The sequence below is a fragment of the Medicago truncatula genome, chromosome 7, assembly GCF_003473485.1.
Source record: "Medicago truncatula cultivar Jemalong A17 chromosome 7, MtrunA17r5.0-ANR, whole genome shotgun sequence".
NCBI lineage: Eukaryota > Viridiplantae > Streptophyta > Magnoliopsida > Fabales > Fabaceae > Medicago > Medicago truncatula.
In genome coordinates, this window is record NC_053048.1 from 53,243,792 (window position 1) to 53,260,905 (window position 17,114).

General features: G+C 32.9%; 2 protein-coding genes across 3 annotated transcripts; both read left to right on the plus strand.

Moving 5' to 3' along the window:
• Window positions 1-2,281: 2,281 nt before the first annotated feature.
• LOC11431299 (kinesin-like protein KIN-14G) lies at window positions 2,282-9,418 on the plus strand. The gene is made up of 18 exons (XM_013595017.3): window positions 2,282-2,684; window positions 3,116-3,282; window positions 3,365-3,508; window positions 3,824-4,051; window positions 4,148-4,219; window positions 4,463-4,531; window positions 4,628-4,705; window positions 4,822-4,965; window positions 5,053-5,230; window positions 5,335-5,517; window positions 5,605-5,711; window positions 6,046-6,224; window positions 6,328-6,489; window positions 6,583-6,836; window positions 6,927-7,090; window positions 7,278-7,457; window positions 7,798-8,276; window positions 8,679-9,418. Exons 1-18 carry the CDS (start codon window positions 2,567-2,569, stop codon window positions 8,788-8,790), a joined length of 3,018 nt encoding a protein of 1,005 aa, XP_013450471.2. The 5' UTR covers window positions 2,282-2,566; the 3' UTR covers window positions 8,791-9,418.
• A 1,900-nt stretch (window positions 9,419-11,318) lies between these two features.
• On the plus strand, window positions 11,319-14,924 carry LOC11430539 (probable protein phosphatase 2C 5). 2 transcript variants are annotated; one of them, XM_024771221.2, is made up of 8 exons: window positions 11,319-11,520; window positions 11,717-11,972; window positions 12,552-12,723; window positions 12,801-13,018; window positions 13,104-13,211; window positions 13,321-13,446; window positions 13,541-13,773; window positions 13,973-14,924. In XM_024771221.2, the coding sequence occupies exons 2-8, from the start codon at window positions 11,763-11,765 to the stop codon at window positions 14,190-14,192; spliced, it is 1,287 nt and encodes a 428-aa protein (XP_024626989.1). In that variant the 5' UTR covers window positions 11,319-11,520; window positions 11,717-11,762; the 3' UTR covers window positions 14,193-14,924. The 2 variants fall into 2 exon arrangements, with proteins under 2 accessions (XP_024626989.1, XP_003626183.1); XM_003626135.4 differs by having other exon boundaries at window positions 11,740-11,972.
• Window positions 14,925-17,114: the final 2,190 nt, after the last annotated feature.

Sequence of the window (17,114 nt, forward strand, 5' to 3'; positions counted from 1 at the left end):
ATCTAAGCTTTCATTAAAATATATAATTAAATTATTTATGATTTTTTAATAAAATAAATTAAAAAATATTAAAGAGAAAAATAAATTATTTACAGCTAGTGAAAAAGGGAAAATAATAATTCCAAGACCCAATTACGAAATATGTTATTTTGACCGAAAATACATTAATTATTGAATTCAAACTTATTTATAATTTTCTTTCAAAACTTTTCTTTTTATGAAAAAAAAAAACTCAAGAATACACACACTTCATACAAAATCAAGAAAACCACAACTTCATTAGAATTTACAATTAAATTTACTTTTATGTTTTAATCTATCAACGTTAGAATTTCAGACTTATATATTTCTTCAAGTTTTATATATTGAGTACTAATACCCAGCGGCGAAGCTCGCAAAAAATTTATGCAGGGATCAACTATAAAGAAGATTTTTTTTTTTTAAAACAAACATATTAAATTTAAGGATAAAATATATTTTTAGTCCTATAAATTATAATTTAGGGTTAAAAAAATTATTCAATTTTTGTCTTTGTTTTTTAAGTTTTTTTAGTCTTGAATTTAATCTCTAACAAAAAATTAAGGACTAAAATTAACAAATCTTAGGAACATAAAAATCACTAATCCGCAGACTACAATTAATAAGGATGTTTTAGTAAATGATAGTACTAGTTTTACCATCAAAATCAACACAATTAATCATTTCCTTAATAATTGTGCATAAACCTTAAACGACTATTATTTAAAGACGGAGGGAGTATTTAGAAACGTTGGCAAAATACGTTTCAAGAACCGAATTTCATCAATAATTGTTTGTTTAATAATAGATTAATAATGTCTTTTCAAATGTAAATAAATAGGTTATTTGCAAGAAACTCATTGTACATTTAATTTGTCTATGACTATTGTCTTGATCATTTTTATTGTTGAAAAAGGTTTCTTTATCGTTGTTATTGAGACGGAAAGTATCAAACCAAACAAACAAAGCTATAAAGTGTGTGGTGCTGGTGGGCTGAGAGTGTGTGGGCCTACAATTGTATTACTTTATTTGTTAAATAAATCAAATATTGTTATTATTTATTATTTATCTCTTTTGGGTGTTAATCTTTCGGTTCCTATACGACATTATCAAATAATTTGAAGTTCGACCGGAAGTTAAATAAAGAAAGAAAAAATTATTTCACTTAAAATTAAATTTGGGGTAGCTAAATATATATTATTAGAAGTAGCTAAATATAAAAATATACCTACTCGCTCAGAAAAATATTTTTTTTGGGGTAGCAAGGGCTACCCCTCCCTTGCACTACCATCCGCCCCCGCTAATACCTCAAAAAAAAAAAAAACTGAGTAAGTTATAACAAACCTCTTATACGCAGGTGACATTAGAAGGAAAACAAGAATCCATAATTAAAAGTTAAAACTATATTTGTTGTTGTTGAGAACTAATATATGTTTTTATCATAGAAAAATACAAGTAGTATATTTGTTTTCAGCAGTAAATTATCTGTGAAAATAGAAAAAAAATGAAAATTGTTATTTCTATAAATAGTCGTTGGTTTGTCATTCAAAAAGAAAATAGCATTAATTAATAATTTCAAGGAAAATATCATTTATGGAGTATTTGACAAAATTATTCAATGTATTTAAAAAATGAGTTTAATTAATGAGATTAATTGAGTCAAACCAACAAATTAATGAGATTTAAAAAATTCTTTTAAAATTCTATCAAATCACATCACATCTATATATTTGTGGTAGATTTAAAAAAAAAAAAAACTAAACACATCATTTGCATGCAATTGCGAAGATCAATTACTTCGAGTAACTTAAATTTAAGATTCACGATTGATTTTTTCCAACAAATATTGTTTCATATGCACAAGTTATAGTGATAGAACCGTAGATGAAATGATTAAGAGACTCTTGAGAATTTGTGGTTAATTTAATTTATGTATAAAAAGTTTTACATTGGTATATGTGAATGAAATCTTTAATCAATATAAATAATTTTACAAATGTATCTAGTCACATCATATTTTTTGGAAAATTATTAAGAACTAACAATAATATAATAAAAGTATTTTATTTTTATAAAAAAATTGACATAATAATTGGTTGTATCTGCAAAAGTTTTGTATATTAATAATTCAAAGAAATTAAATCCTAAAAGAATATTAATTAAATATTTTTGATTAAAACTAACTAAATATAAACCATGATTAAGTGATGACATAGCGAGAGGGTCGGAAGCAGGTTCGGGTGAAACACCAATATAGAACACGACATTGAACCAAAGGAAAGCGAGGGAAAGAAAAGAACCATATCATTTTTCAAAGCCTTTCTCTTTCTCTTTCATTCTTCTTCTTCTTCTTCTTCAAGCTATTCTTCCTTCATTCTCCTCTCTCTCTCTCTATATATCATTTTCTCTTTTAAATTCCTTCAGTATTCAGCTATACATCTTTTTTTCATTGTTATAGCTAAGAATTCTATGCCACCCATTTTGTAATATATTATAATATAGAATATATAATTTGGGTCTTTTGTTCATTCTTAAGGCCTAATTAATCATGTCAACCGATCAAGTTTCACCATTCTCTGTTGTTTCTGTCGTTGAAGATGTTCTTCAACAACAAGGTCTCCGCTCTAGCGATTTCAAATTTGCTTCCAGGAAAGCCGAAGAAGCTTGTATATATCCTTTTTCTCTTCTTCTTCTTCTTCTTTTATTTTTCCTTCAAGATTTTTATTTTTATTTTCATTATATTTATGATCATTTATGTGATTAATTCAACTTTTTGTGAAATTTATATTTTTATTGGGATTTCTCTAAGGCTTTCTTTGAATAAACAACTTAATTATATTTATGCTTTTATTGCATATTAAATGTTTATATCATATAAGTGCTTATGTAAAAGCTATTTCTATAACAAAATATAAAATAAAGTCGAAACCTTTTCATATGATTCATAATATTTTCATAGGCTATCTCACAAGTAATTATATTAGTAGATAAGTTCAAATAAGCCAATTCAAAGAGATCCTAAATCAAATGGTTCGCACCATGCAGCGGCCTTAGAAGACCTTAAAATAACTGAGATAGAATCTGTCTCTTATTGCAGCTCTGAGAAGGTATGAAGCAGCTGGTTGGTTGCGAAAAACGGTTGGAGTAGTTGGAGGGAAAGACTTGCCAGCTGAACCTTCTGAAGAAGATTTTAGAATCGGTTTGCGCAGTGGAATTGTCCTCTGTAATGCTCTCAACAAAATTCAACCTGGAGCAGTACTCAAGGTATATTGTTTCTCATTTCACAAAAATATGATTCTACATATATATGATCTATGCCAATAATTGAATTTGTATATATCTTTAGGTGGTTGAAGGCCCTTGTGATTCTGTTATTATTCCTGATGGAGCAGCATTATCTGCTTTTCAATACTTTGAAAATGTAAGGAACTTTCTTGTAGCTGTTGAAGAAATGGGACTTCCTACCTTTGAAGCTTCTGATTTGGAACAGGTTTTTATTATAACCAAAAATATTTTGCATATTAGTACTTTTATTTCATAGGATGGACTCAGTTGATTAAAATCAATATACACTGTTGGTGTTAATTTTTTTTACACAATCGTAATAGTCAGATCATAAAAAACGTTTGACTTTAATCATTATGACTTCTAAAGTCATGTGTATGATTGCTTGTGATTTTGTTGACAATATTAGACTTTTACACTGACATTATATCAAATTTAACCGCATATTATTAATAATTTATTACGACCAATTGTCATTTTGTTTTAGCATTTTTCTTTTTTCCCCTTGCTGTGTATATAGGGAGGAAAATCTTCAAGGGTAGTGAACTGTGTTTTGGCACTGAAATCCTACGCTGAAGGGAAACTTGTAGGAAGAAGTGGGTCAGGGTCATTGAAATACGGTCAAAAACCACCTACATCTGGGAAACCAATTTTGAGGAAAAACTCAGAACCATTCATGAAGTCTCTATGGAGTATGACAGTAGGTGACAAAGATGGATACACGAGTGATCCAGATCGACATGAAGGGGTTAGAGAGAACTTTATCGTCTACAAATATTTTACTATTTTTTTTGTCTAAATGGTAAAAATAATCTGTCTAAGCTTCATGAATTTGTATGTGCAGGGTTCATTTTCTTCCTTAAACTCGCTAGTTCGCCAATATTTGTCTGACAAGAAGCCGGAGGAAATTCCCATTGTAAGGCCTATTTCTTCTTTAATCGGTTCAGACGAAATCACTTATCATTTTGTAAATTCTTTTGAGTGATTTTTTCCTTGCTCTCCAAGTAACATTGCCACATCTAGCTATTGTGTATAACAAAGTAACATAAAGCAGTTGAAAACTAGTGTTGTTTGTGGCTTTGTACTTATTTTAGGCTTTTCATATTTCTTTGGTCTTGTATCTCCTATATTAAGTATATAACATCTTTTGCTGCATTAGGCAGTGGAGTCTCTTCTTAACAAAGTCATGGAAGAGTTTGAACGTCGCACGCAAATTCAACAAGAAACGGCATGCATCTCTCTCTCTCTCTCTCTCTCTCTCTCTCTCAATTCTGTTGAATCTTATAGCTTTCTGAATCTAATGATAAAATTTTAATAATTTCAGTTCAAAACAACTCAAGAAGATAAGGCATTGTCTGAAACAGACCAATCAATTTCAAAAGTTGATTCTGTTGATGAAGAGGTAAAATTCACATTCCAGAAAATATTTATCTTTCAAGCGCAGATGAAAATGTTTAGATTGGTCATTATCACAATCTCAACTGGTTAACCTTTATTTTTGTCTGAAAAATTATAAAGATGGAAGAAAATGAAGATGTAGAACAATTGGAAGACAAACAAGAGGAATGCTATGATGAGAAATACAACAGTGATGCTGAAGAATCAAGCAGCCTGAATTTGAAGCAACAAAGTTTAGTCCAAGAGCAGCATAGAAGTATCCAGGTAACTTGTAATACTATATATGGAACTCCATATTTGAAAATTGAATTGGTCTGCTAAAGTGACAAGTTCAATATTAATATTCTTTAGGAAGTGAAAAACATTGTGCATCAAACGAAATCGGGAATGCAGTTTCTGCAAAAGGAATACCAGAAGGATATGATCAATCTAAGTAAGCACTTGCATAGTCTAGCTGCTTCTGCTTCTGGATATCATAAAGTTCTTGAAGAAAACCGCAAGTTATACAATCAAGTGCAGGATCTGAAAGGTAAACTCTCACGTTGAAGACTCAGTCATCTAGGTATACTTATGCTCTTAAGTTGTCTATGTTTTGAATGAGAGTGATTGGACAAACTTTTTGCTTGTTGGCAGGAAATATTAGGGTGTATTGTCGAGTTCGACCGTTCTTGGGTGGCCAACCGAGTCAAAATAGCGTTGTCAGCAGCGTCGAGGAAGGAAGTATGTCACTCATGATACCTCCCAATTCCAAACTTGGCAAAGAGGGAAAGAAGATGTTTAACTTCAATAAAGTGTTTGGTTCTTCTTCAACACAAGGTTGGTTTTATTATATACATTTTCACTGAAATTGTTTTGTTAATAGGTATGTTTCCATCGTCACTGTTGTTTGTGGTATTCTTGCAGGGGAAGTTTTCTCTGATACGCAGCCTTTGATTCGTTCTGTTCTTGATGGTTACAATGTTTGTATATTTGCATATGGCCAGACAGGATCAGGAAAAACATACACTATGGTAAGAGGTTCAGAATTTAACAGTGTTTGATATTTGAAGGTCTCAACAATGTCACACCACAAAGAGTCACGTGGAACTTGCCCCGTGGACTTTTGTTAGACAAATGTCATTATAGTTAAAAAGCGAGGACTAAAATTGGTAAGAAAAAATATGCGGGGAACGAAAATTTGAAGGAAATTTTTACAGGGTCTAAAAACGAAAAACTGGTATATTTGTACAGAGGAAAAACATATTTAGCCCTAGATTAATTATGTAATCAACACCTTGTTGATTCTCTGTGTTGGGTTGTGAAAACAAAAATAACTCCATTGATACTTGATATGCATTGACGCAGGCAGGACCAGATAATCTTGATGAGGAAACCATAGGTGTTAACTATCGCGCATTGAGAGATCTTTTCTTTCTCTCAGATCAGAGGAAAGACACCATTACCTATGAAATATCTGTTCAGATGCTTGAGATTTACAATGAGCAAGTTAGAGACCTACTAGCTCCAGAGGGTTCTAACAAAAGATATCCTTCTTTGATCTATCAATCTATACTATAATATATGTGGTTTCCATGCTCAATTATTGATTCATTTTTCTCCTTGATGTAATCCTTAACACATACACACATTAGAAATTCGCAACAGTTCAAATAATGGCATCAACGTGCCAGATGCAAGCCTTGTTCCAGTTTCAACCACTTCCGATGTCATAACTTTGATGAACTTGGGACATAAAAATCGAGCTGTTGGTTCTACTGCCATGAACGACCGTAGCAGTCGTTCTCACAGGTAATAGCAATGACATTATTAGGTTTGTTGGTAAGTACTAGTTTCCCTTGGCCAACACACATGACCCTTATAATGGTTGGTATATAATTGCAGCTGTTTGACAGTTCATGTTCATGGAAAAAACTTGGTATCAGGAAGCATTATTCGAGGTTGTATGCATCTTGTTGACCTTGCAGGAAGTGAAAGGGCTGATAAAACTGAGGCCACAGGAGATAGACTTAAGGAGGCTCAACATATCAATAAGTCACTTTCCGCATTAGGAGATGTAATCGCTTCCCTTGCTCACAAGAATGCACATGTTCCATATAGGAATAGTAAACTTACTCAGCTACTTCAGGATGCACTTGGTATGATTTTCATATCAATACTTCTTTGACTACATGAGAATTTGAATCTTTTGTTAGTTATTAAGGAACTTCTTTCTTTATATATATTAGGAGGGCAGGCCAAGACTCTCATGTTTGTTCATATTAGTCCGGAACCTGATGCTCTCGGAGAAACACTTAGTACACTCAAGTTCGCCGAACGAGTCTCCACTGTTGAACTTGGAACCGCGCGGGTGAATAAAGATAACACGGAAGTGAAAGAGCTTAAAGAACAGGTTCTTACATTGTTTTTTGTTCTCTACTAGTTTAATAACTATACTATACTTGACATTTCTAATCTTATTTGACTATTTTAAAATGTTACCAAGTGAAAATACAGTAGAGTATGATTGGAACTCTTTAGATCTTTAAATTGTGAAATTTTTGTGTTGAGTTTTTATTTGGTCCTATTTGCCTTGTCAGATTGCTATGCTGAAGGCAGCCTTAGCTAGGAAGGATGGAGAAGCAGAACACATTCAACAACCTTCCAATAGTGGACATGTAACACCAAAGTTGAAATCCCATGCATCGTCACCTCCACAACGTAATTGGCCATCTTCTGGAGGCCGTAAGGTGCCAAAAGATGATTCCAGTAGCATAATGGTAACATGCTATTCTTAATTCCATGAAATTACTTCAGTGACATATCAAAAGCATGAAATTATGTGATCATATGAGTTAAGCGATGAAAAATTATAGTAATGACTAGATTGTATTTTGGCCCCTTGAGTTATTTTTAGGTTTCACTTTGGTCCATTATGTTTTTTTCATTCCATTTTGTTCTCGTAAGTTACAAATGCTAGACACTTTGGTCTATTAGATTTTTTTCTTTTCATTTTGGTTCCGTAATTTGCAAACCTTAGATACTTTGGTCATCTCTGTCAGATTTCCTTTTCATACATGGTAACTGATGATTGCAAGTGTTGTGAATAATTGCATGCAGAGCCAAAAAAAGAGTGCACCAAAGCTGAAAAGAAGAAGCCTAGATATTCATGACATGTACAGGCATTCACAATCACCACCATGGCCACATGTTAACAGTCACCGTGTGGCAAATGGAAAAGACGATGATAAGGAATCCGTTTCAGGCGAATGGAATGATAAGATTATGAATAGAAATGATAGCTTAACTAGTGATGATAGCTTAGTGGGACAATGGGAAGCAGAAAGTAAACAGTTCTCTCCATTGCTAAGTCCAAGTTCTCTTTCAGAACATTCAAAGTTGTGTTTGGAACCTGAGTTTGAGATGACAACTATGACCACTGATGAATCTGATGAACTTGAAATTGCAACAAGTGATTCTTCAGAATCAGACATGAATTGGTTAATACAAGCACCTAAACCAACCGCAATTTCAAATGGATTAGGCTCTAATGCAAAGAAATCTATTAATCAAAGACCAACAAAGATTCCAGAAATCAGGTAATTATTTCATATTTTCATGTTAACTCCACAAGGGTTTAAGAACTTCGCACCGACTTGTAATTTTTTTTACCGAGTCATCTAATCATATCTCACTATGATGTCACCTTGTTGTATTCCCTCGGTCTACAATATAAGCAAAAAGTCAAATGTATAAAATACATTTGATTTTTTGTTTATTTTAAAAAAGACTAGATGGAGTATAACTTTTTAATACCTCATCAAACATCTATTTGTCAACATATATATGATGTTGAGACGAGATTGGATGATTGTGTAAAAAGTTTAACAATGTAAATGTATAAATTTTAAGCTCATTGCACAATGAAATTTTATGCTGCATACATATATGTATGTGCTTTTCAAAGGTATTAACAATGTTCCCTGTATGCATGAAAATAGGAGTATGATCCCATCATTAATACCTTCTCCAGCAAAGAAACAACCAACACAAGTTGTTCAAGCAAGAAAGCATCCTATTGATGCAAAAAGGAGGGCTGGAAATGCCAAGTGAGAGATATTGTTCAAAGTGGCAAAAGGATTTGTTGTCTTCCTGAGCTTTTAATACAATTTTTTATGGTTTTAATACTACACCTGAACATTAATTTGCTTGGTTGAAGATTTATGACATCAAAATATTTTATGTCATGAATTTTTCAAAAGGACAAATGGATGTAAAGTGTGATGCCGGAAGGACAAAATCAAGAGTTGGATAATGGTTTTAGAGTTGTATGTATAATAGTATAATTTTGTGGATTAAGATTGACAAAGAGATTTTTGTGCAATTTGGCTAGTGTGGGGACAATAAACCCAATTGAGTGGTTTCATCATCATGTATTTATTTATTTAACTAGGTGTCAATGTGGCCAAGAATACACAATTGAATTCTCAATTGTATGAGTCTATGAGGGTAGTTGAGTGATATTGCTTGCAGTTTTTTTATATGTAGTGATAATTCTCTGTATTGGACCTTGTTGGCCGTCCAGACTCCAGGCGTGCATAGGTTGGACCTCTGTTAGTTGTCCCTATGTGCTCACCATTTTTCTATTTTTTGTTTGTTTTGGATATTCTATTGTAAAGGTTAAAAGCAGAATCAAATTATATCATACACACTTTGAGGTTGTGTGGGAGAAATATTATTATTCTCATGTTCCTTTGATTGAATCAATCCACATGGATTTTCAATCTATATTTTATGCAATTGTTTTGTTTTTCTTACACAATATTTATGCAATTGTTGAGAACTATGTTACTTTACCAAAGAATAAACAAATTCAATAACAATCAGTTTAACTAAATATATATCTCATATCAATCATGATAACATTTTTTTTTTTACTAAGAAAAACTCGTTAATTTCCAGCCGGCAGTGGGGGCGGCGATGAGAGAGTAAGGGGAGATGAAGATGAATGAGGGAGGAGAGATTTCATTTTTTTAAATTAAACAAATACTTATTTTTTAATTTTAAATCTGAACCCTTAATTATTTTTTTTGACACAAATGTTAATCTTGAAAAGAAGAAAAAAATTAAATTTTAAAAAAAAATATAGTCGATTACCCCCTGCCACGTGGCAGTTAACGGCCATGTCAACATATTGGAGGGAGGAAACTAGCGGAGGGGGTATTTGATTGACGTTTGATAATTTCAGGATTTTCTTGAAGTTTTGCAAAATTCAAGGGATTTTTGACGAAAACTGCAATTTCAGAAGGATAATTGATTATTTACTCCATCTAAAATTAATCGAGAAAATAAACTTCAAGCTTAACAAGCTGAAAAGGTTTTTTTGGGAACACTAACAAATTTTAAAACTACCTTTTTTTTTGGCGGTGTCAGGGTTTGAACCCCCGACCTTACATATTTATGCATTGTCCATACCAACTGAGTTAAGCTCACGAAGACAAACTACCTTTTTTTTTACTCAAATTGAAAACTACCTTAAAAAAATAGAAAATTAGTACTCCATCCGTTTTAAAATATTAGCAAATTTTACTTTTTAAGTTCATTCAATTAATGATGTATGTGGTTTATAATATGGACCACATACATCATTAATTAAATGAACCTAAAAAATAAAATTTGCTTATATTTTAAAATATTTTGAAACGGAGGGGAGGGAGTATGAAATATCTCTAATGTCACAAAAGAATGGTATATGAAATAAAAACAATCGCTCGATTGAGTCTAGAGAAATGAGTATAAAGAAAATTCAAATCCTAAACGTGAAAGGTACCATGTTTAGTGTTTGATAGTCTCAAATAAAATTAGAGAAAACTTATTATATTAAAAGAAAAACACTCATTCATACATGCTTAATTTTTGGTAAAAACAGGGCCATTCCCGTGTAATAGGATGCTCGGCTCCCTTTTTAAAATAGGTTCCTACCTAGTAAAATAAAATGTAATTTTTTTGCGTAGCTAAATTTCATTAAAAAAAAAAATCAGAATTAGAAGAACTTCTAAACATGAAAGAAATTAAAAAAAAATTAAGTGAAAGAGGTAAAATTTATCTAACGATATCATTTGGATTTGTCATTCTTCTGTTGTGGAAAATGGTAAAACGAATGGTTTATGCGAATAAAAAAATGATTGTTGTGATTCTTTCAATGAAATAGCTTTCCAAATTGACTGATTAAGTGATTCTACAAATTAGGGGTAGTTTGATAGGATTCGATTTATGTACAAAAAAGAGAACTAGAGTCTAGAAAAAAACTCAAACGTATACTAAAGAAAGAAAATGATATAACATATATATTTTTTATTTAAGTAGGGGTGGGTATTAGATTTAATTTTTCGTTAGAGGTCCGTAGCATTTGGAGGCCCGGCCTAGTTGAGCACCTTGCACACCCTCAAGGTGGGGCATGGGTAGAAACATGCTTCATTTGATAAAGTGATCAAAATAAAATGAAAATGCGAAATATTTTGATTCTTATTTTTTTTTTTTTAAATTGAAAATGGAATTTTTTTTTATTGTTTCTTTTACAAATTTAAAAAATAAACAAAAAAACATGTTAAATATTTTGATGTTTATTTGCAAAGTAACATTACCAAGATTCTGTTTACCCAAAAACCAAAAAGACAACCTTTTTGTTATTGTTTTCTTTCCTCTCATAGTCTTTTTGTACCAATCAAATTACATAAAAAGCTTTGTTCACTTCTTCCCTGTAATTATCACTGAATCCCATTCTCAATCTCATCCTCCGTTTCTAGGGTTTATCGTCTTCTCGATCTACTGCATTTTCCACATGTCAGTACATAATTACTTCATACTTTACCTCTTAATTACATTTCCTGCTACTAATTTTACTTCACCAGATTATAATGCACCTTATTAATCAAGCTTCCACGATCAGTTGTAGATCTAAATTTTGAAAATTAATTCATTATTATTGTTATGTAGAATGAATTTTTTAATTTATGTTGGAATTTGTTTGGTTGATTAGGTATGTTTTTTTTCTTCTTCTAGAGAATGTTGAATTGTGAAGTAAGATGAGTAAACGTGAATTGTCAAGGATGAAGCCATCACCAGTTCCATTGGCCACTTTGATTGGTCGTGAGATTCGAAATGAGAAAGTTGAAAAACCTTTTGTCAAGTTTGGACAAGCTGGATTGGCCAAGAAAGGAGAAGATTACTTTTTAATCAAAACAGATTGCCACAGGGTTCCCGGGGATCCATCAACGGCGTTTTCCGTCTTTGCGGTATTACTTTATTCTTTGGTTTGTTTGTTCCTTGAGTTACTTTGTTTTAGTGTTTAGTTTAATGTGTGAAGAGAGAAATATTTGAGTTTTAAGAAATTGAATGTAGCGTGTTAGTTGAGAGTTGAGTCTGAGTTGGAAGTTGTTTCTGCATAGTGGAGATACATTTGTCTTTCTTCGGTTTTAGCATCTGTTTAGATTTGCTTATTTACCGGCATAAACACTTGTGAGACTGTTTGAGGCATTTTATGGAAACAGCTTGCGACATGTCCATAAGCTGTTTTCAGCTTAATACGACAAACTCTCCAAGATAGATTATGAAAACAGCTCTTAGTTTATATGAAATAGTTCGACTTTAATTTATCTTTTGTTATGGAAATAGCTTATACATAAACACTTATAATATAGGCCCTAAATGCTATAAGCACGTTATCAAGTTGTTTATCCAAACAGGACTTAGTAGATGTCAAACAAGGATTGAAGCATATTATTTTTCTTTTCTTCACATTTATAAGTAGCAAGTGGGGCATCAATTAATTCCTGCAATGGTTATGATGTTGATAAGGAATTCTTAATTGGCAGATTTTTGACGGGCACAACGGTATATCAGCTGCTATTTATACAAAAGAAAACTTGCTTAATAATGTTTTGAGTGCGATACCGCAAGATATCAGCAGGGATGCATGGCTACAGGCCCTTCCTCGCGCTCTAGTTGTTGGTTTTGTGAAGACTGACACAGAGTTTCAGAAGAAGGGTACATACAAAACCTTGTTTGCTTGCTTCATGGATCTTCTGTGATCACTGTTTCTGACATCTTAATTTCAAACGTAGGGGAAACTTCTGGAACAACAGCTACATTTGTTATAGTTGATGGATGGACCGTCACTGTTGCATCTGTTGGGGATTCCCGTTGCATATTAGATACTCAGGGAGGTGTAGTTTCTCTCCTGACAGTTGATCATAGACTGGAAGAGAATGTAGAAGAGAGGGAGCGTGTTACTGCGAGTGGTGGTGAAGTAGGACGACTCAATATATTTGGGGGCAATGAGGTATGATGTAACCACTTTTGTCCTTCTAGTAACTAGTAACGGTTACTTAAACTCAACTGATTTTGGTTGGCAAATATGTCTGTAGGTAGGTCCTCTTCGCTGCTGGCCCGGTGGATTGTGCCTATCTAGATCAATTGGAGACACAGATGTGGGGGAATATATCGTACCAATACCACATGTTAAGCAAGTGAAAGTGAGCCGGTTTCATTATTACGTTCATTTCTTTGGTGTCTCTTATATGTGGAAGCATTCATGTCCAAGTTAGATTTCTCACAATCATTATTTGTCTGTTGTTTCCTCAGCTTTCAAGTGCTGGTGGAAGGCTTATTATAGCCTCTGATGGTATTTGGGACACTTTATCTAATGATATAGCCGCCATGTCATGTCGGGGTCTACCTGCAGAGCTTGCTGCAAAGCTGGTGGTTAAGGTAATGATTAATTATGGCATTCTTCTCACATTTTCTGGAATGGATGTCTGGTTATCTTATTTAGTAAATCCTTTTTTCTTTTCTTTTCTCCCAGGAAGCTCTAAGATCTAGAGGCCTGAAGGATGATACAACCTGCCTTGTCGTAGATATTATTCCTTCTGACCACCCTGTATTACTACCTACTCCAAAAAAGAAGCATAATATGCTAACCACGCTTTTCTTTGGAAAGAAATCTGAGAACTCCACAAACAAAGCTACTAGCAAGCTTTCTGCAGTTGGTGTTGTGGAAGAACTATTTGAAGAGGGTTCTGCAATGCTTATAGAAAGGTATGTCATGGAGCCCAACTAAATTCATATTTTCATTTTATATCTTGAAGTGTAATGGGAAATTGTCTTTTATTTATTTATTTACTGAATATCAATTTATCTCAACCAACTAGTGATTGGAATGAAATTATCCTTTTTTCCTATTTGGGTGTATATGTTTGTGCAATTCATAAGTCTTCCATTTTTCTTAAAACTACAGGCTTGGTAAGGATTTTCCATTTGATAAGAATTCTGAGATTTTCCGCTGTGCTATTTGCCAAGTGGATCAACCCCCTGGTAATGGTCTATCAGTGAACTCTGGACCTTTCTTTTCTCCAGCATCTAAACCATGGGAAGGCCCATTTCTCTGCACAAACTGCCGGAACAAAAAAGATGCCATGGAAGGAAAGAGGCCAAGCAGACCTACCGTTACAGCATAGTAATTATCTAATATTATGGTTTCATAGTAAATATTTGTATAATTTTATCCGACAGTGAGCATGCTTGATTTTGCATTTTCGTTGGTGATTGTCTTAGATGTGCAAGAAATGAGGTTAAGTAAGATAGGTCTAGTAAGTGTTTTGGAAGTTGTTACAAATTTGATTCTGGCTTGTGCTCAGCTGTTGGACTGACTGATAGGACAAACATGGTGTCTAGTAGATAGGTGGTTTGTGCCAAGCTAACAGTTTGTATTTGTAAGTAAACTGAAGCTATGGTTACATCTCCCATTTGAGACCTTCAATGGTACAGTCCCTTTTGAGACTAGAGGAATTCTCTAATGTTTCCGAAGATCAGGATTCTGTGATCTCTGTTGACCCCCCACCCCCAACACAAAATTGTCCATGAATGCGAAAATTGTTGATCAAGATAGTTCTTTTGTTACTCATTGTCGTCAAGAAGGTTAGTGAACACATAGATGCCGCCTGCCAGAGCAGTGACACCAAAATGATAAAAAAATAGAGGGCTCCCAGATTTTCCTTTGTGCCATTCTTCTTCAACCTTTGTTCCGGATGTTTACGATCGCAAAGTGTAGAGCATCTCTTATATGAACTATTGGATGCGGTTGTGTAACAAAATTTTATATCAACTATATCTATTACACTTTAAAAGTGTAAAAATTTATAACCAAAATACAATTCTATTGATTAGTATTAAAAAAGTCTTGCCTATAATTCCTCTTTATTAGATCCAATTAGTCGATATATAGCGAGTTACTGCTATTTTACTGTTACGTTGCTATTCATTTTTTTTTTAAGACCAAGGAGGTATCTTGTGTGCAACTGCGGAGATAATCCGTTGAGGTGATTGATGTTCATTTAAGGCGTTGATAATTTTCATATGGATTGGCTATAGATCAAACTTTGGACCAAATGTACCCAAACATCTACCACGTATGTCTTACCATGTTGTTGGTGCATACTCATTTTGCACCTTTTCTTGAATAAACAATTATTAAATTAATATTATTTTGTTGTCTTTTTTCCTAGTTTCTTAGTGGTATCTCTTATGGTTCGCATACATTACATTACATTACATGTCTTTCATGTTCAAATAAAAACTCCAACCAGGGTTTTCCCTTTATATCTTTGTATTTTCAAGGTGTTGAGTGTTCTCTTTATTGAAATTTGCAGATTAAGATTTATGATGGATGATTATTCACTGAAATGCGTGTAACAGTGTCAATGTAACAGCGGTTTATGTTATACAAAACAATAGTAGGATAAAGTCTATCCCTTATTCATATAAGAACAAAAATACACACAATTGAGATACAAAACCAAACTAAATAACATGGTAAGACAACCTTAGCACAACAAAAGTGATGCCCAAATTGACTGGAACGCAACACGCTCACATTATTTTTCACATTTTCTCTCGATAAAAAGACAATATAACTATACCAGAAAAAAAGAAATACTTCACCCATAGATGTTAAAGACAGAAATAAAATTCATCTCTGATTCCGCGATAGAAGTTAGAGGTGAATTTCATTTTTTAGTAACTCATAACATAACAGAGTTGTTTCGTTGCGAAATATAACATTGACACGATGAACATGCATGCAATTTAGTTAATTAGGAGGCTTCCATTGCAACTCAATCCCATAGTTCCATTTTTTAAAAGGTTCATCAGGCTTGAAATCCACCAAACAAGTGTAAGCAGTACAACTCCCAACCCTGAGTCTGATCTTATGAGAATTCATGACTGAATCTTTTAAGTAATGACAACAAAGGGTGTTCATACACCCATTTCCCTCCTCCACTTTTTCCTCAAACTGTCTACAAATGCTGTTTGAAGAACAGTTTAGAGGAGATTGAAGGATATTATCAGAGCAATTTAGAAGCATGACAGTGTTGAGGGTAGAAATATTGAAGGGTAAGCTTTCATCAAGTACTAAGCCTCCACCAATGAGATCAGAAGAATAACAAGTATGTTTAAATATATTGGGTGGTTTGATTACAAGCTTGTTAGCACTTGTATCAATTTTAAGGATCTTATAGTATGTCCCTGTTGCTGACAAGAACTCTAAGCTATCATTATTGCAGTAAATTTTGTACCTTTTGTCACCACAGTCATCATTAGTGCTAAGTGGGTATGGAACTTCAAAGTCACCACAATTTGAACAAGGAGATGCATTGATCACTGAACCAAGACCGGTGATTAGTAGAAAGAGTAGAAGGATTACCATCTTTAAACTATTCCAAATACAAGGATACATGGAATCTGTCTCTTGATTAGGCAATGAGGTTTAATTGCACAGACCCAAGAATGTGGCCTATTTATAATATACCGAATGACAATTTTCTATTTTAGTTTTTAAAATAAGGTTTTATAAATGTGACTATGACATTTACTTTTGCAACAAACGTAGTTAAGTAGAAATATTTTTGCAAGGTCAAGACCAAATGTACATGCACACATACAAAAAGACATTTTTTTTCTTAATAATTAAAAAGAAAATGAACTTACATTTTAGGATATGTGTCTCTGCGTGTGTCTATGTCTAAACATTAGTATATATTTGGTCTTGTGACCATAAAAGACTTGCTTAATTAATTATTGTAGTGATAAAAAAGAAGAAGTAATGTAGACAAAATTTAGTGAGAGTTTGGATCCGAGGTTGAAGAGTGCAGACTCATTCCAATGCATGTGACCGTTGGAAGCTACAATTATCAACTTCAACATCATTGTGTGTCTATGTTTGTTGTTTGTTGATGTGATTCCAAATACATTATTAGTCCTCAACTACATCGTTTTATTTTGGTCAATCAACTTATAAATATTTGAATGCTTTGGTCCTAAAGTGTTTTTCGCTTTGTTCTGTCTTTAAATTACAAACATTAACATTTTGGTCATTTCTA